Genomic DNA, 26,915 nt, shown 5'->3' with positions numbered 1-26,915 from the left:
TCAAATATTTAGCAGTTCTTTATTAATAAACTTTTATATTTTTAAGAATAAATTTTAAAATCTAATAATCAATTTTAAACCATGTTTTATTTTGTTTTTTGTTTGTTTGTGGGGTTTTTTTTGATTGTTTGTTTGTTTTTGCCCAGGGAACTGAGAAGCAAACTTGTTCACATGTAAACTTGTCCTTGGGCTATCAAAAGGCGTAGCCATTCAAAAGCAAATGAACACATTTGCTAGCTGCTGGCTGGAATTGGATTACCTGTTCTTGGTGGGAAAGGCATGTCCTCCCCTTCCTCCCCTAAAAATAAGGTGTAGCTTTAAAACCTCTTTATGACAAGAGACCTTAAACTTTCAGAACTTTAAAATTTTTCAGGTAGCAAATCAAATACTTAGCATTTTCTCAAATCAATAATACTTTTACATTGTTAAGGATACATTTCAAATAAAAGACATATCCAATTAATAGATTAACCTCATCTAGACGTCATACAAGGCATACACAGATCAACATTTCAGTGCTACAACAACTCAATACATTTATTTATTTATTTATTTATTTTAATATATTTTATTGATTTTTTACAGAGAGGAAGGGAAAGAGATAGAGAGCTAGAAACGTCAATGAGAGAGAAACATCGACCAGCTGCCTCCTGCACACCCTCACTGGGAATGTGCCCACAACCAATGTACATGCCCTTGACTGGAATCGAACCTGGGACCCTTCAGTCCGCAGACCGACACTCTACCACTGAGCCAAACCGGTTTCGGCCAACTCAATACATTTAGATTTAAGTTTTTATCACTTGATTTAGTAGACTTCCAAGTTCTTTTAATGTTTCCAGCCAATAGGCCTGGCACAGCTGCTTTTAAAAAGGTCACAAATTTTCTGTTGGATGTTTCTCATTGATGTGTTTTGTTTCTAAAAAAATATACTTTATTGATTTTTCACAGAGATGGAGAGAGATAGAGAGCTAAAAACATCGATGAAAGAGAAACACCGACCACCTGCCTCCTGCACATCCCCTACTGGAGATGTGCCCACAACCAATGTACTTGCCCTTGACCAGAATTGAACCTGGAACCTTTCAGTTCCAGACCGATGCTCTATCCACTGAGCCAGACCAATTTAGGCTCTCATCGATGTTTCTAACTATATCCCTCTCCCTTTCTCTGTAAAAAATAAATAAAATAATAGAACCAGAGACATGGCTGACAGATCTCAAAAGGGATAGTGTTGGTGGGGAGGGACTGGATATCAGCTGCCTCCTCCACACCTCCTATTGGGGATGTGCCCACAACCAAGGCACATGCCCTTGACTGGATTCGAACCTGGGACCCTTGAGTCCACAGGCCAATGCTCTATCCACTGAGCCAAACCGGTTAGGGCATGTCAGCAGTTTTTAAAAACCCATTTTATAGGTGTGCTGTGTTAGCACAGCCATAAGTGAACCTGAGAGGGGGTGGTGAAGGATGGACAAGACAAGACAATAAAGCTGAGGCCAGGTGGGAACCTGCTTCTTGGTGGAGAGACAGTACCACAGCCTGCCTGGGAGCCAAGTATTATATAGCCGGATTCCATGAGGCAAAATAAGGACGTGGTCAAAATGTTTACAAAGGTCTTCGTGGGTTTCAAATCTACTCAATTACATGCACCTGATCAAGTTTTGTTTCCTTGCTGCACCTCTGGCAGCCTATATCACTTAGCCACGTGGGACCATAGGTTTGGACCATAAGGTCAAGCTTACATCTATAGCCTTTAGCTATAATTGTGCTGGGAGGGCTTTGCCCTCCAAGCAAACTTTGCCACGGAAGGACTCGGCCCTCTCATTAGTCTGAAGTTTGAATCTGTCCAAACACTGTAGCTGCTCTCCACATACAAGCAGCTCAATTGAAACTCAGATGCTTGCCTAGCTACCCACTCTCAAGACTTCCTAATAACCCTTCTGTTTATATGTCTGCCACATGCCAGATCCCATGGCCAGCATTCTCCCCACATGATCTGCATGGGTCTTCAAACCAGAGGTAGAGACTCACTAGTCCAAGATCCTGCAGAAACACAGTGGAAAACTCTGGGCTAGCAGACTCTCAGCATTGCCTCACTTGCTTCCCCAAATGAATCAGCAAGACTGACTATAAGGAGTGTGAATAAATGAATAAATGTTGCTTCTTTCACCACCAAGCCTTTATATACACTGTTTTATCTGCCTGGAACACTCCCCTTCCACCCCAATCTTCATTCCCTCAGGATTCATACCCAGGAAGTTGTTCCTCAACCCTTAGGCTGAATCAGGAGTGCCATCCTCCAGATTCTCCCCATTACAGTTTAGATCACTCTGCCTATGCTTTGCCCATCACATCATTCTGGGCAGTCATTGGTGTGTCTCCCTCAAATACTAAGCTATGTGTTTGTTTACAGTTCTGAGTTAGACATGGTCTATAATTACTTTCATGGAATTGTTGGTAACAACAGCATGAGGAATGTTCAAAATCCTTAACCCCTGGTTAAGAGGCCAATGACCAATCTACAACACAGCCTCGCCAGAGTGCTGAGGTAAGGTCCTTGGCAATGTTTTTGAAATGTGGGGAGAGTGAAGGAGAGCTGTCCCAGGCAGGCACTAGGAGCTGGGCTATTAACAAACCAATATTTTAATGTCTGCTATATTTAATAGTGTGTTCCTGGTTGAACATCAGTTTTAGGCATCTGAGGATCAAAAAGTTGGAGTTCCTGCTTGAAAATGCATAGCCTGGATTCTCACTCTGTCCTTACTTATTAGATCCTGCTGTCCCTCTATCCTCTGGAGCAAGCAATCAGTCACCCCCACCCCCCCTTCTTCCTCAGACAGCTACTGTGATTTGAATAACTAAGCAAGATGTTGGATGCCCAGGAATGACTGATTTGCCTGGCAAACAGACTCTTATGTTTTTGGCCCTGTTGGTACTATGGGAAGATACTCAAAATCCCTGGGGCCTCTGTTTCCTTTTCCTATCCCCAAGAGCTTCCTAGGCTACAGTCTTGCCCTTGCTTGACCTCCTTGGGGGGGTCCTAGAGCTTGTCTGCCCCTGGAGAGTGCCTTCAGGAATCTGTTATTAGAAGGGAAGGCCCCAAGACAGAGGTAACTGGAAGTCTGCTCCCTGGGCCTGTTGTGAAATTTGCATTGAGAGAATGAAGCTCCTTAATGGCTGACCCTTCCCTTTCCACCTGGGATAATCATGTTGGTGAGATCTGACAGCAGATGAAAGAGGCAGCCCCAGTGTGTGTGTATGTATGTGTGTAACCAACCATCTTACCATTCCCGGAGATGATGCCCCCTGCCTTCCTGGTCAGGAGTAGGCATCTACACCCAATTGGGACCAGCTGCCTGACCAACACTGGGGAGATGCCTATGTCCTAGGTAGGCCCCTTACTAATGTTGTATTGAAAACGAGCTGGACAAGATGCCTTAATGAGCCAATTAGGAGACATCTTTATTGTGCTCAGGTTCAGAGCAGAATACCTGTCAAATTCTGAACCCCAAAAGAAGGAAGCATTCTCTTTTTATATCTTTTCAGGTCCTTGTGTAAGTTATCTATACAGACAACTTGTAACCTTGAGTACATATCATATCTACCAAACACCTGTAACCTATCTAATAAAAGAGTAACATGCAAATTAAACGTCACTTCGTGATAAAAATGGCCATGTCCACAGTCAATAACGAGGGAATATGCAAATTGACAGGCCAAAATGGTGGCACCAGCTGGAGCCATGGAACCTGTGGGGAAGACTTGGAGTCCTGGGTCACCCCAGCAATCCAGAATGCCAAGCCTGATGGGAAAGCAGAGAGGAAGATGGGGGGAAGACTTGGCATCTTGGATTGTCCCAGTGATGTAGGATATCAAGCCTGATGGGAGAGCTGAGCCGAAGATGGGCGGAATGGCTTGGCATCCTGGGTTGCTGGGGAAGACAGTTGGGAGGACCAGGCCTGCAGGGAGGCAGTTAGGGGTGACAAGGTCAGTAAGGGAGGGCAGTTGGGAAGAACCAGGCCTGTAGGGTTGGGCAATTAGGCCAGCAAAGGAGCAGTTAGGTGTCAATCAGGTTGGCAGGGAAGTGGTTAGGGATGATCAGGCAGGCAGGCGGATGAGAGCCAGCAGTCCTGGATTGTGAGAAGGATGTCTGACTGCCCATTTTGGCCCAATCCTGGTGGGCAGTCAGACATCTCTTGAGGGGTCCCAGATTGGAGAGGGTGCAGGCTGGGCTGAGAGACACCCCTCCACACACACATTCCCTGTGAACGAATTTTGTGCACTGAGCCTTTAGTTATATCTATACAGACACCTTGGCATGGGAGTATTATCAGTATCAGCATATCAGCTGATATGTTAGATGGCTAGCTTGCAAGATCAGACAGTTTATCTTTTCTATTATTCAAGCTAAAAATCAAAGTTATATTGTATTTTACAGAATAAGAGATTATCTAAAAATAACAGAGTTGCCCTACAGAATAAGAGACTAAGAATAAAAGAGTAGTTCAAACAGCAGTTTCAGACAGCAGTTTTCCAAAGGAGGGACCACCATGCTTCAGGAAGCCTGAAGGGCCACCAGCATAACAATTTTCCAACCTTGGGGATTCTTGGGCAGCAGTGAGTCTGCAGGGAGGGTCCCACAGAATGGACTTCCACATGGGGAGGGGGAAAGGGTCCTACCAACTTCCTGTTTCTATGGTTTATAAAGGCTGAAGTTCTTGTGTCCTGACATCCTCTCTGATTGGTTAATATTCCCTTTCAGATTGGTTACTATAGTGACTTCTGAGGCTCTCCTCCCTCATTTTTCTCCTTTTCCTTCTGGATTTTCTTCCTTTTTCTTTATTTTGTAAATGCAGACCTTTCTGGGCTATTTCCAGTTCCCTTGTCTTATGTAAAAACAATTGTTGCTGCTACCTTGTCTTATGGAAATGTACCTTCTTCCTCTCTGTAGCCCTCTGAAGCCTCTTTGTCCATGGCAAAAATTATCTAGATCTTGGAGGATATTGGAATCGAAAGTGCCATTTTCAGGCCACAGGCAAATTGTGGCCAGGTAGAGCTTTTTTGGTTTGATGTAGCCAGAAAGACCAAGGGTCAAGAGATTGGCGAGAGACACCCTAAAGTTGTATAGAGGGGGGTTTGAAATGAGAGGTTCCCATAACCCGAGGGAAGGGCCACCGAGAAGTTGGGGAAGGAACAGAAGCATCCTTCTTTTCCCTCAGCCAACCTGTAGAGAGAGACGAGAAAAGGTTCCAAGGTCATCATCCCAAGACCTTTCCCATGGAGTAGAGCAGTTTTCCAGGCCAGGTACCTGGGCTTTCGTAGAACATAGAATATGTAGCCGAGTAGATAGGAAAACTCTGTTTTTTTTATGGACCCCAATTCTAAAAACCTGCCTATGTTCCCCTAAAATTCCTAGTTCAGTTTCACCCCTGCCCACTTAACCTCAACAGAACCTGACTACTCCTTATTCCCCAAGCCCATTGCATATGTCCTTCCAGCCTCTGGACCTTTCCATCCATTGTTCTCTCTGCTGGGAATGCCTTTCCTTTCATTATTTATTTATTTATTTATTTATTTATTTAACCTTTGCAAGGTAGCCTGGCAGGGTTCTTCTCCTCTAATAAAGCCTGTGTCCTGGTCTCCGGCCCACTGTCTCATCTTTCAACTGATGCCGAAAACCTGGGTGAGTGTGGACAATCCTTGGACCTAGCCCCAAACTTCTGACTCCTGATCTGGCTCTGCTTGGTGGTATGATTCTGAGTTGATTGGCCCGCTCAGAACACTTCTTGAACCCTGCCGTACCAGGACATGTGGGAATCTTGTCGCTTCCTTCTAATTGGTAGGCTTCAGGGACTTTGCTGACCACACACACACACACACACACACACACACACACACACACCCCACACACACACCGGTTCCCTTGACCTGGAAGGGCCTCAAAGTTTTCCCATCTACTCGGCTACATATTCTATGTTCTACGAAAGCCCAGGTACCTGGCCTGGAAAACTGCTCTACTCCATGGGAAAGGTCTTGGGATGATGACCTTGGAACCTTTTCTCGTCTCTCTCTACAGGTTGGCTGAGGGAAAAGAAGGATGCTTCTGTTCCTTCCCCAACTTCTCGGTGGCCCTTCCCTCGGGTTATGGGAACCTCTCATTTCAAACCCCCCTCTATACAACTTTAGGGTGTCTCTCGCCAATCTCTTGACCCTTGGTCTTTCTGGCTACATCAAACCAAAAAAGCTCTACCTGGCCACAATTTGCCTGTGGCCTGAAAATGGCACTTTCGATTCCAATATCTAGATAATTTTTGCCATGGACAAAGAGGCTTCAGAGATCCCTACCAACAGATTTCCCCCCTCCACCCCTTTTTCTCCCTCCCGCTCTCCCCTCCTCAGTTTACTCCTCATGTTCCACCCTTCAGATCCTTCTCATAAAGTCCTCTTTGCCCTCTCAAACCCCTTTTTTTGTCTTCTGACTCTTTCGACCCAATGGATCATTTCTCTCCATGTGTCTCACTCCTGCCACCTCCTTACAACCCTAAACCTAGCCCTCCCTGACTAAGCACTTTTTTTCCGCAGGTCAAAGCCAGAGTGCAGGAATCCTTGGCGAACTCCGGGAGTAGTTTTACTGTTTTTTTCCTTCACACACACTGGTCCTGCCCACTGACCTGTGGTGGTGGCTGCAGCAGTGCTTGCAAGCCCCTCCCTGTGCAGCCCCTCCAGGTCCCGCCCTTGTAGGGTGGGGCATTTCTACCTCTGGGAATTCTAACTGCCAGCCTTCCCCTGTGCTCTCTGCCTAATCTCCACCCCCATGACCACCAGCAACCGAGTTCTCAGGTGGCTGGCCAGTTACCCTTGCACGAGGTTGCAGGGATGGAGGGCATAATCCAGGTAGCCATTTCCTTCTCGCCTTCTGATCTTCCTAAGAGCCCAAATCCTGAGAATCTGAGCTTCAAAACAGCCTTTCCCTTCTAACAATCATTCTCAGGCCCACAGACTGCCTTCCTCAACAACTTCTTCTATTCCCACGTCCATTCTACCCCTGAAGGAGGCAACAGGAACTGAGGGCGTACTCTGAGTCCATGTCCTTTCTCTATGTCCAGCCTCACAGATTGAGAAGCATCTCAGGTTTCTTTTTCCACTGACCTGACCACCTTTACTCCCCGACATACGCCACAACTTCAGGTCCCCCAAACCCCTCAAAAAGACCTCATTGGCAGAATCCCAGGGGAGCAGCGAAAAGCAGAGCCCCCGGAGTCGCGCGCACATTGCGTGCAGAGAACTGAATGTTGACTCTGATGCTGGATTACCCTAGCTGGAAGAAACAAAGCCTCCGGCGGTGCTGAGCCTCAGTCCGGACTGCTCTGAACCCCAGTTCTAGGCCAATCCCTGGGGACCTAAGCTCAAGCAGAGGGAGACGGGGCTGTGAGGTGGAGTCCTGGGAGAGTGGCGAAAGGCCGAGCCCCTGGAGTCACGCACATTGCTTGCAAGGGAACAAATGTTGACTCTCATGCGGATTGCCCTGGAGAGAAGGAAACAGGAGCCCCGGCCGGCTCAGGCAGGGGGAGACGGGGCTATGAGGCGAAAAGCGGAGCCCAGGGGAGCGGCGAAAAGCGGAGCCCCCAGAGATGCACACACTGCGCGCAGACGCGCACAATGCATGCAGAGGACAGAATGTTGACTGAGGCTGTATTGCCCTGGTGGGAAGAAACAAAATCTCCGGCGGTGCTGAGCCCCACTCCCGACTGCCCTGAACTCCAGTTCTAGGCCAATCCCTGGGGACCCAGGCTCAAGCAGAGGGAGACAGAGCTGTGAGGTGGAGTCCTGGGGGAGCAGCGAAAAGCGGAGCCCCCAGAGTCGCGCACACTGTGCGCAGAGGACAGTCTGTTGACTCTGATCCTAGACTCCCCTAGCGGGAAGGAGAAAAAAAAGCTCCAGACTGGAGGAACGTGACAAGGAGCAGGAGCCCCTGCCGGACACCGGCCAGCCGGGCACCAGCAAGGAGCTGGGCGACGGGGTCCCTGGGGGAGGGGGTGCCCCTGAGACTTCGACCGCTGAGCGCGGGCAACAGAGCCAAGGCCGAGGGCTGCTTCCTGGGCGGCGCTGACCCCGGCAACAGGCTGAAGCAGCACAGGAGCCCGCAGAGAACAAAGGGGTGCCACAGGCCAACCTGCTGAGCTCCCAGGACAAGGAGGAAGAAACCAAAGAAGTTCTCAATGTGAAGAAATCAAGTGAGAGCAAAAGATAGTAAAATTACTTAAGAAAGAATACAAAGAAGATCTTGAAAAATCAAAGACTAAGTCAGAACTCAACTCACCAGCCAACATTGCAACATAAATGCGTTTAAAAAAAAAAAAGAAAAAAGGACAGAATGTTGGAACAGTGGCGGCCAGGCCTAGAGTGGCCAGGCACAAGGCAGTGGCGGCCGGGCCTGGAGCAGCAGCGGCCAGGCCCCAGAGCAGCAGCAGCCAGAACCAGAGCATCAACAGCCAGCATGGGAGCAGCCAGACCTGGGGCAGTGGCAGCCAGGCCTGAGGCGGAGGCGGCCAAGCCCAGGGTGGCCAATCCAGGAACACCCAGCCCTGGAGTGGCCGGGCCCGGAGAAGCCAGGCCCAGAGCAGCCAGGTTGGGAGCAGCCAGGCCCAGAACAGCAGTCGCCAAGCCCGGAGCATCCAGGCTGGGAGCGGCCAGGCTCGGAGCGGCCGGGCCCGGGGCAGCGGTTGCCAGCCTGGGAGCAGCCAGGCCCGGAGCAGCCGGGTCTGGTGCGGCCAGGCCTGGAGAAGAGGCTGCCAGGCTGGGAGTGGCTAGGTCCAGAGCAGCGGCTGCCAGGCTGGGAGTGGCCAGGCCCGGAGCAGCTGGGTCGGGTGCAGCCAGGCCCGGAGCAGTGGCTGCCAGGCTCGGAGCAGTGGCTGCCAGGCTGGGAGCGGCCAGGCCCGGAGCAGCCGGGTCGGGTGCGGCCAGGCCCGGAGCAGCAGCAGCCAAGTCCAGAGCAACTAGGTCGGGAGCGGCAGTGGCCAGACCCGGAGCAGCTGGTTGTGGAAAGAACCAGAGCAACAGAGGCCAGGCCCGGAGCAGCCAGGCCTGGAACAGTTCGCTCCTCGCCTGCCCCTGCCCCACGGCTGCCTCTCAGACATGGCTGGAAACTTTTGCGGGAACTTGAGGGTCTGCTGAATCAAGTGATGAAGGCTTAGATCTGGATGTGTTGAGTTAGTATAGCGCTGGGGTGTTGATCTGTGAGTGCCTTGTGTGGGGCCTGGATGAGGCTGGTTGACCTATTTGGAAATGTCTTTTGTGTGAAGTGTATCATTGGGCATGTGGAGGTATTATTGATATGAGAAAAAAAAGAAAAAAAAAGACCTCATTAACCTGACCTTTAAAGTCTTTATTCATGGAGACCAGGAGACCCAAATCCAAAATCAAAGGCGATATCAGGCCAAGACTGAGGCCCAGTAGGTGGCCTCCCAGCTCCTAGCCACTGCTTTCAAAGCCCAAACGAAGTGCCGGTCCTCTAACCTCGGGTAAGTCAGGTATGGGAGCCCCTTTCACATCCCTTGTGATTCAGGGTTCCATTTCTGGAGAGGCCACACAGAAATGAAAGACACTAGAAAAGAGTTAATTTGGGAAATGGGGGGCCAGACGGGACTCCACCTCTAGGGGTAGGACTACCACTGCTCTGGCCTTGCTATCCCTTTTATTGAGGCTATGAGAAACACTCATATCCTTTAGGCAGGAAATTCCAATAATAGACAATCAGCAAAAATTTACATATGATTAACAGGTGGAGGTTGCTTTAACTACCAATGTCTCAACTAAACAATGAGTGATTAGCTCTGACCATTCAGAGCCATTAAGGTTGACCAGCCTTCCCGATTCCCTTTACACATTTCTCTATTAGTGACAATATTCGGTTTCCGACACTCAGGGGCTAAGTCTCCCCCGGGCCCATGCTTCAAATGCAGCAAGGAAAGACACTAAGCCAAGTCCTGCTCAAACCTGAGACCTCCACCTGGGCCCAGCCCAAGCTGTGGAAGGGAAGGCCACTGGAAACCAGACTGTAGTCTAGCCCCTCTGGGTCTGGTCTCAGCCAGTCCAGCATGGCCGCCCTCTGGATCTGGTTTGGAGCTCCCAGACCTCTTGGGACTGGCCACCAAAGAAGCTATCAGGCCCTGACAGGGCCCCACAGACTTACATCACCAGGGCAGAGCCTCGGGTAATGACTGTGATGGCTGGTAAGCAGATCACCTTCTTAATTGATACTAGGGCCACTTATTCTGCCCTCTCTGAATTCCCTGGGACCCTTTTCCCCTCCTCAGTCTCTATTATGGGGGTTGACAGGTTAATCTCACAGCCATTAGCCACCTCAATTCTACACTGCATCTTACTATAATAAATACCTCCATTCACTCTTTCCTCATTCTACCTTGGTGCCCAGCCAGGGCTACCAGGCATCTCTCATAAAACCCAGTTGTCCCAAACCACAGTCACCTACCTCAGTTTCACTCTCTTACCCCACAAGGCAGAGCCATTCCTTGAACTGTAAATGCCTCATCTCCTTATTTCCTCTATGATCATTATGTATAGGAAAAATGTGGCAGTTTGGGATTGAAGCTGCTAGAGGCCTGGATAGCCTGGGCATGGGCTGAAGAGCCTGTCTACTGCCCCCTGACCTTTAGAAATACTTAATAGAAGGTCTGAGGCATGGTTATGCATTTTTGAAGGACATAGAAGGAAAGTTTGAAGGCTAATTTGAAATTGTGAAGGTTTTGCATATGATGAGATGGAACAGAGAAAGGTAAAAAGAAAAAGAGAGGAGAGAAAGAGAGAGAGAGAAGGAAGGAAGGAAGAAGGGAAATGTATAAAGAAAGAAGTTATTCTGAGCAAGAAAGTGAGGCTTCAGTCTCCAAGCCTGGCAGCACAAGGTTGCTGGATACTTCTTCAGCTAAACCAGAATATTCAGTGTCTAACCTCTTATCCAACCATCCAGGTCCCTGGATTTTACTACTCCTATCCTTCTTTTTCCCACCCACTTTCACTGTAATACAATCTCAATTACTCATCTGTCTCCCCTTATTGGTAGCACCATGACAACTACCCTCTCAGCTTGGAGTGTGAAACTAGAAAAAGGAATCTCATACCCTTTAGTCACCTCTTCTAATATCTATCAGCTTGTCTCTGTGATCAGGGATTTTTCTTCCTCTGTGGGAAAACACATACATATGTCTCCCCATCAGTTGGACAGGAATCTGTACTCTTATCTATCTCTCACCCAATGTAGATGCAGCCCCAATAATTGATCTTTACCTGTCCCTGTAACCCATCATATCTGACACAAAAGGGCAGTCCAGATCATCCCTCTCCTCCTAACCCTCTGCATCACAGCATGTGCTGGAACTGCCACAGAGAGCTTAACCACTGCTCTACCTATTTTGAAACCCTGTCTTAGGACCTCACCCCCAGGGTAACCTATTCTCCCCTTTCATATCACTAATGAGGCAACTGAGACCGCTACTCTTTTATTCCCTAAAAATAACATCTGGTCTCAGTTGTCTTTCAGCTCCAGGCCCAGAAAAGCAGCAAACCCAGACAAGTGACACTGTGGCAGTCTCAGAACCAGCTTTTACCTCCCAAGTGACTCAACAGGATCATTCTCAAGACTTCACCAAGCAGAGAGGAGACAAAATGGCGGCCGAACAGATGGACCTGTTCTGAGCCTAGTCCCAGAGCAGATAGAAGGAGCATCTGAGTCACTCAGTGAGTATTATTTGGCAAGCTAAGGGGTAGCAGGACTCTAAGAGAAGATAAGGGTCTGCTGGACAGGATTTCCCGACCAAGCAGCCAGCACTGCAGTGGAGACCTCTCCCGGAGCTACAGGCTCAGAGGGAAAGCTACGCCATCTTACAAAGAATAGAGGATCTTATCTGAGGCCTGAAAAACCCACAACAAAGGAGACCACCAAACAGCTGTGATGCCCCAATCGGCACAAACACATGGATTCAAGGGAGTTCTTCAATCACCCAAGGAAAGGAGAAAGAGAACTATATAACCAGACATCCTGAAAAGAGAGACCATGGGGAGACAAAGAAATATCCCACACATGAAATAAAAGCAGGCATCACCAGAAAAGGAAGCAAACAAGTTAGAGGCAAGCAACCTACCAGAGCAAGAATTCAGAGTAATGATCATAAGATGGCTAAAAAGAATAGAAGAGAAATTTGACAATATGAGTAAGAAATGAAGAAGAATCAAGAGGAATTGAAGAAGAACCAAGAGGAAATGAAGATGAACCAAGAAGAAATGAAAAATGACATCGCTACTATGAAGAACTCAATAGAAAGCATCAAGTGTAGACTAAAAGAAGCAGAGGACCGCATCAGTGAGCTAGAAGACAAGATGGAAAAAAGAGAAGCACTACCTCGAGGCTGCGGTGCGCAAACTGCAGGATCATTGCCCGGGCCAGGCCCGCTATCTCCTCTGGGGCTTCAGTTTGTCACAAGATGCTAAAAGCACTTTTGAAGGAACATGCCCATACTGTTTCCAGTTGCTGATTCTGGATAATTCTCGAGTACACCTCAAACCCAAGTCCAAACTGACACAAAGAATACAGAAACTTCTTAATTGAAGCAAGAAATTGTACACTCAGTTTTAAAGAAGCAAAGTTGTGAAAAAGTACCAAGACTCTAAAAGTGTACTGTTGGTTACTTGTAAAACATGCAACAAAACAGTTAAACATCATGGTAAGAGTAGAAGCTTTCTGTTAGCCCTGAGGAGCAATCCTGCCACGCCTGCGAAGAAGCTCAGCCTGAAGACCCCCAAGAGAAAGACTCTCAGCTCTGCAAACCTTAATCTCAGGCTGTCTGTTTCCAAAGGCAAGAGCCCGACATGGACTTTCAGAACACCTGCATCTGGACAGTCTATACCCACCTGCTCCTCAAAAAATGTAAACAGAACAAAGAAACACTTCTCTCAACTGAAAATGTTACTTAGCCAGAGTGAATCCAAAAAGAATTCAAAGGTGGACTTCAGAAATTTCTTATCTTCTTTGTAAAGGATGGACTTATGAAAATAAAAAATGTTTAAATACAATTTCTGAAAGCAAACTTACCAGAAAAACAGCTTTTTAAAAACTAGGATCCAAAAGCAAACTTTTCTTGGCAGTCTTCTGTGTTTATGGAGGAAAATACCTCATTAGAATGAATAACTAAAGCCTGCTTATCTCCCAGGATGATTCTGAGAATCAAAAACATTTGAAAGGTCCTTGTAGGTAGTTTTTTTTAAAAAAATAATATGTTTATTAATTTTAGAGAGGAAGGGAGAAAGAGAGAAACACCGATTGGTTGTCTGCTATAAGCATCCCAACTAGGGATCAAACAACCTGGGGCTATACCCTGACCAGGAATCCACTGACCTTTTGGTATACAGGAAAATGTTCAACCAACTGAGCCACCAGCTGGGCTCAACATGTTTTTGTTTGTTTGTTTGTTTGCTTGCTTGCTTTTTAAAAACCTATAAGTAAAGAATGTAGATACTTTAAACTATAAAAAAAGATGAAAAAAAAATACCCAATTAGAGCAGCTTCTAGAAAAAACAACATTAAAAAGCAGGAGGAGAGCCTATGGAAGCTTTGGGACAATCAAAACAAAACAATATTCGAATAATAAGGGTTCCAGAAGGAAAGGAAACTGAGGAAGACATGGAAAACGTATTTCAAGAAATAATGACAGAAAACTTTCATGAGATAGAGAAGAAAAAACACACATAAATCCAAGATGCTCGCAGAGTCCCAAGCAAAATGAATACCAAAAGACCGATGCCAAGGCACATTATAATTAAATTGGCAAACATCAACAACAAAGTAAGAATCTTAAAAGCAGCCAGAGAGAGACAGAATGTTACATATAAAGGAACCCCCATCAGATCAGCAACTGATTTCTCCACAGAAACTCAGCAGGCCAGAAAGGAATGGTATGAAATATACAAAGTCATGCAAAGGAAGGGTCTGACTCCAAGAATACTGTACCCAGCAAGGCTATCAATCAAAATTGAAGGTGAAATCAGGAGCTTCACAGACAAAAAAAGACTAAAGGAATTTATCTCCACCAAACCAGCAATGCAAGAAATGCTAAAGGGTCTACTGTAAAAATAAAGAAATATGAAGCAAAGAAGGAACACAGGGGTATAGAATAAAAATGGTGTCAAATAAGTACCTATCAGTAATAACTTTAAATGTAAATGGATTAAATGCTCCAATCAAAAGACATAGGGTAACAGATTGGGTAAGAAAACAAGACCCATATATCTGCTGTCTACAAGAAACCCATTTCAGAAAAAAAGACACACACAGACTGAGGGAGAAGGGATGGAAAAGGTTTTACAGGAGAATGGAAATGAAAAAAAAAAAAAAAGCTGGGGTAGCAATACTAATATCTGACAAATTAGATCTCAAAGTGAAGGACATAACAAGAGATAATGAAGGCCACTTCATTATACTAAAGGGAGCAATCCAACAAGAAGAAATAACCCTGGTAAACATATATGCACCCAATACAGGAGCACCCAAATACATAAAATAAAAAAATAAAAAAATAAAAACTGCTGGAGGACATTAAAGGAGAGATAAATAGCAATACAATCATAGTAGGAGATTTTAATACCCCACAGTCACCTTTGGACAAATCATCTAAACAAAAAATCAGCAAAGAAACATCAATCCTAAATGATGTACTAGACCAGATGGAATTAATCAACATCTTCAGAACATTTCACCCCAAAGCCACAGAATATACATTCTTCTCAAGTGCATATGGGTCATTTTCAAAGACAGACCACATGTTGGGACATAGGCAAAGTCTCTTCAAATTCAAGAAGATAGAAATCATATCAAGCATCTTCTCAGATCATAGTGGCTTAAAATTGGAAATCAACTACAATAAAAATAATCCAAAGAAATCAAACACATGGAGACTAAATAGCATGCTATTGAACAAGGACTGGGTTACCAGAGAAATCAAGGAAGAAATTAAAAACATCCTGGAAACAAATGACAATGAAAACACAACTATCCAAAATCTATGGGACACAGCAAAAGCAGTTTTGAGAGGGAAGTTCATATCTCTACAAGCCTATTGCAAAAAAAAAAAAAAAAAAAAAAAAAAAAAAAAAAAACAAGAAAAAATGGTAACAAATTATCTAATTCTACAACTCAAAGAGTTAGAAAAAGAGCAACAAGAAAAGCCCAGTGTAAGCAGAAGGAAGAAAATAACAAAAATCAGAGCGGAGATAAATGACATAGAGACCAAAGAAACATTACATAAGATCAACAAAACCAAGAGCTGATTCTTTGAAAGGATAAACAAGATTGATGAACCTCTAGTCAGACTAACCAAGAAACAAAAACAGAGGACCCAAATAAACAAAATCAGAAATGAAAGAGGTGAAATAACAACAGACCCCACCAAAATACAAAGGATTGTTATAAAATACTATCAACAACTCTATTCCAACAAACTGAACAACCTGGAGGAAATGGACATATTTTTTAGAAAAATACAGCCTTCCAAAACTCAACCAGGAAGAATCTAAAAATCTCAATAGACCAGTGACTTTGGAAGAAATTGAAACAGTCATCAAAAAGCTTCCAGCAAACAAAAGCCTGGGGACAGATGGCTTCACAGGAGAGTTTTACCAAACATTCAAGGAACCTATCCTCCTCAGACTATTCCAAAAAATTCAAGAGGAAGGAACACTTCCAAACTCCTTTTATGAAGCCAGCATCACCCTAATACCAAAACCAGATAAAGACAACACAATGAAAGAGAATTATAGGCCAATATCTCTCATGAACATAGATTCCAATATTCTCAACAAAATTCTAGCAAATCGGCTCCAGCAGTACATCAGAAAGATCATACACCATGGCCAAGTAGGATTTATTCCGGGAATACAATGATGGTACAATATCTGCAAATCAGTAAAGGCGATACATCACATAAACAAACAGAAATAAAAATCATATAGTCATATCAGTTGATGCAGAAAAAGCATTTGATAAAATCCAACACCCTTTCCTGATGAAAACTCTCAACAAGGTGGGAATAGAAGGATCAGACCTCAACATAATAAAAGCTATATATGATAAACCCACAGCCAACATCATACTCAATGGGCAAAAACTAAAACCATTTCCTCTAAGAACAGGAACAAGACAGGGATGCCCACTCTCACCACTCCTGTTTGACATAGAACTGGAAGTACTAGCCATTGCAATTAGACAAGAAGAAGAAATAAAAGGCATTCAAATTGGAAAAGAAGAAGTAAAATTATCCTTATTTGCAGATGACATGATATTGTACATCCAAAACCCAAAAGACATTTAATAAATGAATTTGGCAATATAGCAGAATACAAAATTAACACCAAGAAATCTATGGCATTTCTATACACCAACAGTGAACTTACAGAAACAGAGACTACAAAAGCAATTCCATTTACCATTGCACCAAAAATACTAAGATACCTAGGAATAAACTTAACTAAGGAGATAAAAGACCTATATGAGGAAAACTTCATGGCACTGAAAAAAAGAGATAGAGGAAGATGTAAACAGATAAAAGAACATACCATGTTCATGGATTGGTAGAATTAACATCATCAAAATTTCCATACTTCCCAAAGCAATTCATAAGTTCAATGCACTCCCCATTAAAATACCAATGGCATACTTCACAGACCTAGAAAGAACTCTCCAAAAATTCATCTGGAACAAGAAAAGACCCCAAATAGCCACAGAAATTCTGATAAAGAAGAATAAAGTAGGAGGAATCTCAATACCAGATTTCAAGCTGTATTACAAAGACACTGTTCTCAAAGCAGCCTGGTATTGGCACAAGAATAGACATATTTCGTTTCCCCCAAAATAAGACAGTGTCTTATATTAATTTTTGCTCCCAAAGATGCGCTAGATCTTATTTTCAGGGGATGTCTTATTTTTCTATGCATTAGGTCTTATTTTTGGAGGATGTCTTATTTTCGGGGAAACACGGTAGATCAATGGAATAGAATAGAGAATCCGGATATCGACCCAAACCTCTATACTCAATATTTGACAAAGGAGGTATGAACATACAATGGAGTCAAGATAGTCTCTTCAATAAATGGTGTTGGGAAAATTGGACAGTCACTTGCAAAAAAATGAAACTAGATTACCAACTTACACCATACACAAAAATATACTCAAAATGGATACAGGACTTAAACATAAGACGGGAAACCATAAAAATACTAGAGACATCCACAGGTAGCAAAATCTCTGACATATGCCAAAAGAACTTCTTCACTGATACTGCCCCTAACAGGCGTCTTCAAACTACGGCCCGTGGGCCACATGTGGCCCACAGAGAAGTCTGATCCGGCCCGCCAGGTTTTTTGGGCAGTGAGCGCAGCCGAGGTGTTACAGTAGGAATTAGTAGTTCATATAGTCCGGCCCTCCAGCTCTCTGAGGGACCGTGATCTGGCCCCCACTTTAAAAAGTTTGAGGACCCCTGCGCCTAGAGCAATGAAAGGTAAAGAGAAAATAACCAAATGGGACTACATCAAAATAAAAAGCTTTTTCACAGCAAAAGAAACCATCAACAAAACAACAAGAAAGCCCACTGTATTGGAAAACATATTTGCAAATGTTATCACTGATAAAGGTTTAATCTTCAACATCTACAAACAGCTTATACAACTAAATAAAAGGAAGATGAATGACCCAATTAAAAAATGGGCAATGGACCTAAATAGAATATTTTCAAAAGAAGACAGAAGGAAGGCCAAAAGGCACTTGAAAACAGGCTCAAAGTCACTATCCAAGAGACGCAAATCAAAACAACAATGTGGAATCATCTCACACCTGTCAGAATGGCTAACATCAACAAATCAACAAATGACGAGTGTTGGCGAGGTTGTGGAGAAAAAGGAACCCTCGTGCACTGCTGGTGGGAATGCAGACTGGTGCAAACACTGTGGAGAACAGTGTGGAGCTTCCTCAAAAAACTGAAAATGGAACTCCCATTTGACCCAGTAATCCCACTCCTAGCAATATAGCCCAAGAAACTAGAAACACCAATCAGAAAGGATATATGCACCCCTATGTTCATAGCAGCACAATCTACAATAGCTAGAATCTGGAAACAGCCTAGGTGCCCATCAGCAGATGATTGGATCAAAAAACCATGGTACATCTACACAATGGAATATTATGCTGCCATAAAAAAGAAGGAATTCTCATCATTTGCAGCAACCTGGATGGAATTGGAGAACATCATGCTGAGTGAAATAAGCCAGTCAATGAAAGAGAAATACCACATGATCTCACTCATTTATGGACAATAAAGAACACTATAAACTGATGAACCAAAAGATAGATATAGAGACAGTAAAGCAATAAGCAGACTGTCAAATTACAGCAGGGAGGGGAGGGAGATCTGGGGAAGATAATAGATCAACTGAAGGACTTGTATACATGCATATAAGTATAAATACAACCAATGGACACAAAACTCTGGGGAGGGAGGGCATGTATGCGGGGGGGGGGGCAATGGTATATGTACACAGATAATAATTTAATAATTTTTAAAAAAAAAAAAAAAAAAAAAAAAGACTTCACCAACCAGTCTCTTGGGAAAATCATACAGCTGCACCCCTCGACCAGCATGGAAAACACTACCCATTTTTCACTCATTTACCCCAATGGCTCCTCCCATTATTAAGACCACTGGTATTTATTCTTTTAATTTTGCTCTTTAGCCCCTGCCTCATGTGTTGTTTCACTAGTTTCTTACAGAACAGAATGCAGGTGTTCACCAACCAGAATGTGGGAGAGATCTTTCTGGCCCTGAATTCAGAACCTAACACAAGAATCCTTCAGACCTTGGGTAGATGCCCCTAACAACACCCCCTCTCAGCTAGAAGAAGCTGCGAAAGATGGACCTTCACTCCCTGACCTTGCCTGGACTCTCAATTAAAAAAAAATATTACCAGAAGGCCTGAAATGATAGATCCTCCCTTCCCCCAACTGATGGATGGAGAATCATATAAACTCTATCTGCAGCTCGAACATTCCTGAGCACCTAACCAGGCACCTTATATGGACTGTATAATGAACCACCAATCAGCACCTGCCAAATACACTAAGCCCCCAATTCCTAAGTCCCTAATCATGTGCCTTATATGAAACCACCAATCAGTGTGTGCAGAGTACCTAATCCCCATCCCTTCCCTTTCCTCCCTTCAAAAGGCACCTTCACCCCTGCACATGTGCTCTCTTCCTTTGGGAGGCAGCCCAGCAGGGTTCCTTCTCCTCTAATAAAGCCCGTAGTCCTGGTCTCAGGCCTTCTCTCTCATCTTTCATTTACTAATAAATCTTTATTGTTCAGATTATTACAGTCATTCCTCTTGTTTCCCCCCCAGCTCCCCTCCAACTGGTTCCAATCCCACACTCAGCTCTTATACCCCTCACACACTGTCATTATCCATAGGTGTACGATTTTTGTCCAGTCTCTTCCCACACTCCCCACACCCCTTTCCCCCAAGAATTGTCAGTCCACACCCTTTCTATGCCCTTGATCCTATTATATTCACCAGTTTATTCTATTTATCAGACTTTTTATTCACTTGATTTTTAGGTTTACTTGTTGATAGATATGTAATTGTTGTCACTTTGTTGTTCATAATTATTATCTTTATCTTTTTATTCTTCCTCTTCTTAAAGACTATCCTTCAGCATTTCATATAATATGAATGATTTGGCGGTGATGAATTCCTTTAGCTTTTTCCTATCTGCAAAGCTCTTTATCTGACCTTCAATTCTAAATAATAGCTTTGTTGGGTAGAGTAATCTTGGTTGTAGGTTCTTGCTCTTCATCACTTTGAATATTTCTTGCTACTCCCTTCTGTCCTGCATAGTTTCTGTTGTGAAATCAGCTTACAGTCATATAGGTATACCCTTGTAGGTAACTATTTTTCTCTTGCTGCTTTTATTTATTTATTTTTTAAATCAATCTTTATTGTTCATATTATTACAAAGGTTCCTCATTTCTTCCCCCCTCCACCAGGTTCCCACCCCACCTTCCGCCCCCTCCCCATCCCCCATTATCCTCATCCATAGGTGCACAGTTTATGTTCAGTCTCTTCCTCCCTCCCTTTCCCCGATAGTAAATCCCTTTTCAGATAGTAAATCTGTTACTTAGCATTTTCTCATATCAATAATACCTCCACATACACTTCACACAAAAGACATTTCCAAATAGGTCAACCAGCCTCATCCAGGCCCCACACAAGGCACTCACAGATCAACACCCCAGCGCTATACTAACTCAACACATCCAGATCTAAGCCTTCATCACTTGATTCAGCAGACCCTCAAGTTCCCGCAAAAGTTTCCAGCCATGTCTGAGAGGCAGCCGTGGGGCAGGGGCAGGCGAGAAGCAAGCTGTCCCAGGCCTGGCTGCTCCGGGCCTGGCCTCTGTTGCTCTGGTTCTTTCCACAACCAGCTGCTCCGGGTCTGGTCACTGCCGCTCCCGGCCTAGTTGCTCTGGACTTGGCTGTTGCTGCTCCAGGCCTGGCCGTACCCGACCCGGCTGCTCTGGGCCCGGTTGCTCCAGGCTCGGCTGCTCCCAGCCTGGCAGCTGCTGCTCCAGGCCTGGCTGCTCCCAGCCTGGCAGTTGCTGCTCCGGGCCTGGCCGCAACTGACCCGGCTGCTCTGGTCCTGGCCGCTCCCAGCCTGGCAGCCGCTGCTCCAGGCCTGGCCGCTCCCAGCCTGGCAACCACTGCTCCGGGCCTGGCTGCACCAGATCCGGCCGCTCCCGGCCTGGTCACTCCCAGCCTGGCAGCCGCTGCTCTGGGCCTGGCCACACCAGACCCGGCTGCTCTGGGCCCAGCTGCTCCGGGCCCGGCCACTCCGGGCCTGGCCGCTCCCAGCCTGCCAGCCGCTGCTCCGGGCCTGGCCGCTCCCAGCCTGGCAGCTGCTGCTCCGGGCCTGGCCGCACCCGACCCGGCTGCTCTGGGCCCGGCTGCCCTGGGCCCGGCCACTTCGAGCCTGGCCGCTCCCGGCCTGGATGCTCTGGGCTTGGCAACTGCTGTTCTGGGCCTGGCTGCTCCCAACCTGGCTGCTCTGGGCCTGGCTTCTCTGGGCCCGGCCACTCCGGGTCTGGGTGTTCCTGGACTGGCCACCCTGGGCTTGGCCGCCTCCGTCTCAGGCCTGGCTGCCACTGCCCCAGGTCTGGCTGCTTCAGTGCTGGCTGTTGATGCTCTGGTTCTGGCCGCTGCTTTTCTGGGGCCTGGCTGATGCTGCTCCGGGCCCAGCCGCCACTGCCTTGTGCCTGGCCACTCTAGGCCTGGTCGCCGCTGTTCCAACATTCTGTCCCTTTTTCTTTTTTTTCTTTTTTTTTTAAAAACACATTTATGTTGCAATGTTGGCTGGTGAGTTGAGTTCTGACTTAGTCTTTGATTTTTCAAGATCTTCTTTGTATTCTTTCTTAAGTAATTTTACTATCTTTTGCTCTCACTTGATTTCTTCACATTGAGAACTTCTTTGGTTTCTTCCTCCTTGTCCTGGGAACTCAGCAGGTTGGCCTGTGGCACCCCTTTGTTCTCCGCGGACTCCTGTGCTGCTTCAGCCTGTTGCTGGGGTCGGCGCTGCCCAGGAAGCAGCCCTCGGCCTTGGCTCTGTTGCCCGCGCTCAGTGGTCGAAGGCTCAGGGGCAACCCCCCCCCCCCTGGGGGCCCCGTCGCCTGACTCCCTGCCGGCGCCCGGCTGGCTGGTGTCCGGCAGGGGCTCCTGCTCCCTGTCACGTTCCTCCAGTCTGGAGCTTTCTTTCTCCCTCCCGCTAGGGGAGTCCAGGATCAGAGTCAACAGACTGTCCTCTGCGCACAGTGTGCGTGACTCCGGGGGCTCGGCCTTTTGCCGCTCTCCCAGGACTCCACCTCACAATCCCGTCTCCCTCTGCTTGAGCTTGGGTCCCCAGGGACTGGCCCAGACTTGGAGTTCGGGGCGGTCCGGATTGAGGCTCAGTGCCATCGGAGCCCCTGTTCCTTCTGGCTAGGGTAATCCAGCATCAGAGTCAACATTCAGTCCTCTGCGCACAAGCCTTTCACTGCTTCCCCCGGATTCCGCCTCGCAGCCCCGTCTCCCCCTACCGGAGACTGGGTCCCCAGTGTCTGGCCCATAACTGGGGCTCAGCGCTGCCGGTTCGGGGGTTCAGCTCAGGCTGGGGGTTCTATTTCCTTCCTGCTAGGGAACGCCAGGTAGCACCCAGCCCTCTCCTCCTCTCTGGCTGCAACCTGTCCGCGCGTGCCGGCGCACAGCATGTCTCCGTACCTTAGGTTTTTTTTCAGCTCCTCTGATTTTCCTTCTGGTTTTCTCCCTCCTTCCTATTGTAGAGTTTTCAGTCAGTCGACTACCTGTAGCTCTGGGCAATGTCCACTCTACATTTTAGTTGTATTCCATTGAAATTGTTGCGTGTTGCTGCGGTTAGATGTCTACCGGAGCAGCCATCTTGGATCCTCCCTCTCTTGCTGCTTTTAATATTGTCTTTTGCCGTTGGCATTTTAATTATGATGTGCCTTTGTGTGGTCCTCTTTGGATTCCTTTTGTTTGGAGTTCTCTATGCTTACTGAACTTGTAAGTCTATCTCTTTTACCAGGGGAAGTTTTCTGTCATTATTTCTTCAAGTAGGTTTTCAATATCTTGCTCTCTTCTTCTGGCATACCCATAATTTGGATGTTGGTATCCTTGAAGTTGTCCAGAGGTTTCTTACACTATTTTATATTTTTGGATTCTTTTTTCTTTTTGCTTTTCCAGTTGGGTTTCTTTTATTTATTTTTTTCTCTTCTTCTTTGTATTTCAAATCTTTGACTTGATTCTTGTGATCCTCTAGTCTGCTATTAGATCTCTGTATATTATTTTTTTTATTTCAGTCAGTGTATACTTAATTTCTAGTTGGTCCTTTTTCATTTCCTTGAGGGTCTCACTAAATTTACTGGCAGTTTCTAGAATTTTCTTGAGTAACCTTATAACCGTGGTTTTGAGCTCTATATCCAGTAGTTTGCTTTCCTCCATTTATTTCATTTGTGACCTGTGTCTTTGTCTCTGCATTTTTAAAAAAATATATATTTTATTAATTTTGTACAGAGAGGAAGAGAGGGATAGAGAGTTATTATAGAATCATTGATGAGAGAGAGTCATCGATCAGCTGCCTCTTGCACACCCCCTACTGGGGATATGCCCGCAACCAAAGTACATGCCCTTGACAGGAATCGAACCCGGGACTTTTTAGTCCCCAAGCCGAAGCTCTATCCATTGAGCCAAACTGGTTTCGGCTGTCTCCGCATTTTGGCTGCTTCCCTGTGTTGATAGGGTGGCTTTGTGTGTGTGCTAGGTGTTCTATAGGGCCCAGTGGCTGAGTCTCTCCAGTTACCTGAGGTGGACACTCTTGGTGCACCCCTTTGTGGGCTGCGTGCATAGTCTAGTATACTTAAGCCTTGATTGTTATAGATATCACTTTGAGGAATTTACCTCCAGGCCAATTGTGTCTATGATGGGGAAACTTCTGTGCTGGAGACACATTATGGGACAAGACTTGCTTCAGTGGGGCTTTGGCACTCACTGAGTCTGCCCCCTGAGTGTGTCTCTTAATGATCTGAAAAGTTGTAGTCTGAATCTCTCTCTCTGACCATTGGGCACACTGGCTCTTGGTTCTCTAAGGAGAGAGGCCACCCAGCAGGAGCTTCAGAGAGATCTGCAGATTTCTCCTCTCTGTTTGGGTTTGGAGGTGCCCAGATGAGGCCCAGCTGTGAAGCAATGCAAGCTGCTGTGGAGCCTTGGGTCTTCTTTTGGAGGCTCTGGGGCTCTTTGACCCAGTTGCAGTAAGTTAGGTTTCAGATTGCAAAGGAGCACGCCATTCATATGCAAAAGCCTCTATGGACAGCTTGGGTGGGGTTGTAAATTGGGTAGGGTGGGTCTCAGGGAATCACCAGGGTGGAGCAAACAGCAATGGCTGACCATCAGCCCTGCCTGGAAGAGATCCTGTGTCTCTGTGTCCCACAGTACTGTGTAGGAACAATGATCACTGCAAGCACCTCTGAGAGAAAGCCACCCTCAAGTTCTGCCCCATGCCACACAGGCCAGTTTCTTCCCATATGAGTCTGGGTCCCCAGAGTCTTGCCTAGAACTGGAGTTCAGAGCAGTCAAAGCTTTTATCTCCCTCTCAATTGAAAAAAACAACAGCATACTCAGTTGCCAGCCCCTTTTGAGTGTGCCTCAGTACCTCTGCATTTCACTTCTGCATCTCTGTACCTCCTCTGTGTCTTAGTGTTTTTCTCTTTCCTTCTAGTTGTATAATTTCCACTCAGCCAGCCTTCCTGTGGTTCTAGATACCTATTTTGTCTTTTAGTTGTAGTTTTGAAGTGGTTGTGTGAGGCAGCAAGTTCAGGTGCTTACCTGTGCCGCCATCTTGGTTTCTGGCCTTTCCTTTCTTAGTAGTGAGCTGTTAGGCTTCATCTCAAGCACAATTTCCCCAGGGTGTGCAGTGCCTTAGGGATCTCTCTGTCCTGTGGGGCAGAATTCCAGCCAACAAGTGTATAGTGATTTGTTGTGGTAAGGGCTTTCACAAGACTTTGACCTCAAGTGCCACTTGAGGATTCACACCAGTGAGCAGCAACAAGGTCATAGAGGGGCTACTGGATCCTGGGTGGGGGTGAAATAAATGGAGGGAGGTGCCTGGATGTAGAGTTTTTTTTGTTTGTGTTTGTGGAGGAGAGACTCAGCTTGGAATACCACATACTTAATCAGATGGGTGTAAAGATAGTACCAGAGTAGAGGTCTGCTGTGGGTTGTAAAGTGAAGACAGGTACTGGTTACAGGATACCAAATTGAAGTGTGCAAAGAGAAGCCTCCCTACACCCTCCTAGCTGCAGAACATCCTGGTGCCTAGCCCGTGTTTGTACTGAGGCTGCAGATGGTGGGGTAGAGGCTGTACTTAGAATAGAAATGGGGAAACATTCAGGGGGTAAGGTGGGTTGGCTTTGGTCAAGAGGTCACTGCCCTGTCTGTCCTATCCACCCAGGGATCCATCTTTCCCACTGTAGGGCTTGCTGGAAAGCCATTTACACAATAATACTTGCTTGAAACACATCTTGCGAAGATGCACGGTCAGCCAGCCAGCTACACTTACTGCTTACTGTGAGCTCCGTAAAAGTTACATGTGTGCAGGGACTGTGGCTTCACTAGCTCGAACCCAAAGCTTTCACGCAACACCAGGCCCTGCACTGCGCAGCTTGAGACTGTACACCCGGTGTCCAACCCATGAGAGGCGAATAAAACACAGGCTATGCATTCACAGAACGGAGTATTTATTACACATGGGGAAGAGTGGTTCACTCCGTCCAGCGGTGGCCGCAGTGAGGGGCAGTGCACACATAGTACAAGCGCATAGCGTCCTGGCAAAAAAGGATGCAAGGTTAGGAAGGTTCTGGACCCAGGGGAGGGCACAACATAGAACGTCCATTCAGCAGAGCCTCACCCCCAAAAAAAAGACAAGGGGCTTTTCTACTAGTAAGAGCCCAGCTCAGACGCCAGGAAGGGCAGGCTCCCCTCAGTATTGGTATTCCCGCTCCCAGGAAGGACCAAGGACACAGGATATCCAGAAAGCCTTCATGCCACTCACCTCCGCACGGGCACTGTGGGACTGGAAAAATACCGCCTCCTTGTGGCCGCACCTGAGGGGATAATTAGCCACTCAGTTACCAAACCCTTCCTTCCTCCTCCCCTTTCCCTCGAGTGAGGCCGAGCCCCTCTCCCTCTGGAATAGACAGCTGCGCGCTCACTTCTGGCACGGGTGGTCCTCGGTTCGCGGCAATGTGGGGTCCTGGGACACGTCAGCGATGATCTGGGTCAGTTCGCTGAGGGAGAAGAGGGTGGATAATTATGCTCTGACAGTGGCTCTAAGAACCCCGTCCCTAAAGTCCAGTCCTGCACTCACTCCACTTCGTGCGTGATTTTGTTGACGTAGATGCAGCTGTTGTCGGCTTCCTGCTGGTAATCACAATTCCGGCACTGCGGGAGGGCGAGAGTGGCCGGAAAAAGGCAATTGAAAGGGAGGGCAGAGTCTTCCCCGGAGAGGATGATTAGGGGTCTCAAGGTTGGGATAATGGGGTGTATCGAGAATCACCTCGAGATAGGGAAAGGCGGGGATTCGGATTCATTTTGGGACAGAAGAAACCAGGACAGTCGGGCGGCAGAGAGTAGCGGTCATGGGGAGTGGGGCGAGGCCACGATGGGAACGGGTGGACCCGGGGAAGACCGCGGACTCGTGCTCACCGCGTACAGCAAAATGCGGTTCTCCTTGTCCTCCTTGGGGTAAAGCATGTTGTTACTGTGGGGACGGGAGACCAGAAGTCAGTCTGGGGCCATTACTTGCTCCCCTTCCACACTTGTTGCCCCGACTCACCATTCCTGGCAGAATCGAATACCCACGAAACCCGGCTCGTAGGTCCCGTCCGGGTCCATCGCGCAGCACTGCCTGCCAAACCTTCCGCGCTCGCTCCGCCTCACGACCGGTCGCGGGAAGGGTCAGTCTTACTGGCTTCGCCGAGAGAGGGGCGGAGCTGCACACAAGCACTGGCTGCTAGCGGCTTTGTGCTCGGCTCTCTGCGTTTAGATTTGATTAATTACCTGCTTCAGTCTTTTGATATCCTAAAGTAATTGGTTCTGAATGTGGGCCTCGCTTCCCCAGTTTATAGAGTAGTATGGGACGAGAGCCCGGAATACGACGCGTCACGTAACGCGAAAAGCACTTAGCAATACTTCCAGAAGCCACTGCTCTCGGGGAGCCGAGAGCACATGCGCGAGTTACCCTCGGGGCGGGGTGGGGA

General features: G+C 46.7%; 1 protein-coding gene and 1 pseudogene across 2 annotated transcripts; one reads left to right on the top strand and one right to left on the bottom strand.

The window, feature by feature from the left end:
• Positions 1–10,219: 10,219 nt before the first annotated feature.
• On the top strand, positions 10,220–13,274 carry LOC118720850 (annotated as a pseudogene).
• A 12,103-nt stretch (positions 13,275–25,377) lies between these two features.
• Positions 25,378–26,860, bottom strand: POLR2I (RNA polymerase II subunit I). Of its 2 annotated transcripts, XM_045582500.1 has the most exons (7): positions 26,715–26,860; positions 26,492–26,631; positions 26,362–26,416; positions 26,024–26,097; positions 25,869–25,943; positions 25,709–25,760; positions 25,378–25,481 (listed from the first exon to the last, which is right to left on the bottom strand). In XM_045582500.1, exons 2-7 carry the CDS (start codon positions 26,548–26,550, stop codon positions 25,419–25,421), a joined length of 378 nt encoding a protein of 125 aa, XP_045438456.1. In that variant the 5' UTR covers positions 26,551–26,631; positions 26,715–26,860; the 3' UTR covers positions 25,378–25,418. The 2 variants fall into 2 exon arrangements, with proteins under 2 accessions (XP_045438456.1, XP_036296256.1); XM_036440363.2 differs by lacking the exon at positions 26,715–26,860 and having other exon boundaries at positions 26,492–26,702.
• Between the last annotated feature and the right edge of the window lie 55 nt (positions 26,861–26,915).

This window comes from Pipistrellus kuhlii, unplaced genomic scaffold (assembly GCF_014108245.1).
Source record: "Pipistrellus kuhlii isolate mPipKuh1 unplaced genomic scaffold, mPipKuh1.p scaffold_m20_p_17, whole genome shotgun sequence".
Taxonomy (NCBI): Eukaryota; Metazoa; Chordata; class Mammalia; order Chiroptera; family Vespertilionidae; genus Pipistrellus; species Pipistrellus kuhlii.
The sequence above is the reverse complement of the archived record's forward strand: the minus strand, read 5'-3'. Positions and strand labels throughout refer to the sequence as shown.

Bases quoted from the DNA above. Each gene is read 5' to 3' on its own strand.
- POLR2I (XM_045582500.1), bottom strand. From the start codon at position 26,550: ATGGACCCGGACGGGACCTACGAGCCGGGTTTCGTGGGTATTCGATTC. The intron at 25,944-26,023 runs GTGAGTGCAGGA...CTTCTCCCTCAG, and splicing joins AAAATCACGCACGAAGTGGA to CGAACTGACCCAGATCATCG. The intron at 25,482-25,708 runs GTGAGTGGCATG...CTTTTTTGCCAG, and splicing joins CCCACAGTGCCCGTGCGGAG to GACGCTATGCGCTTGTACTA.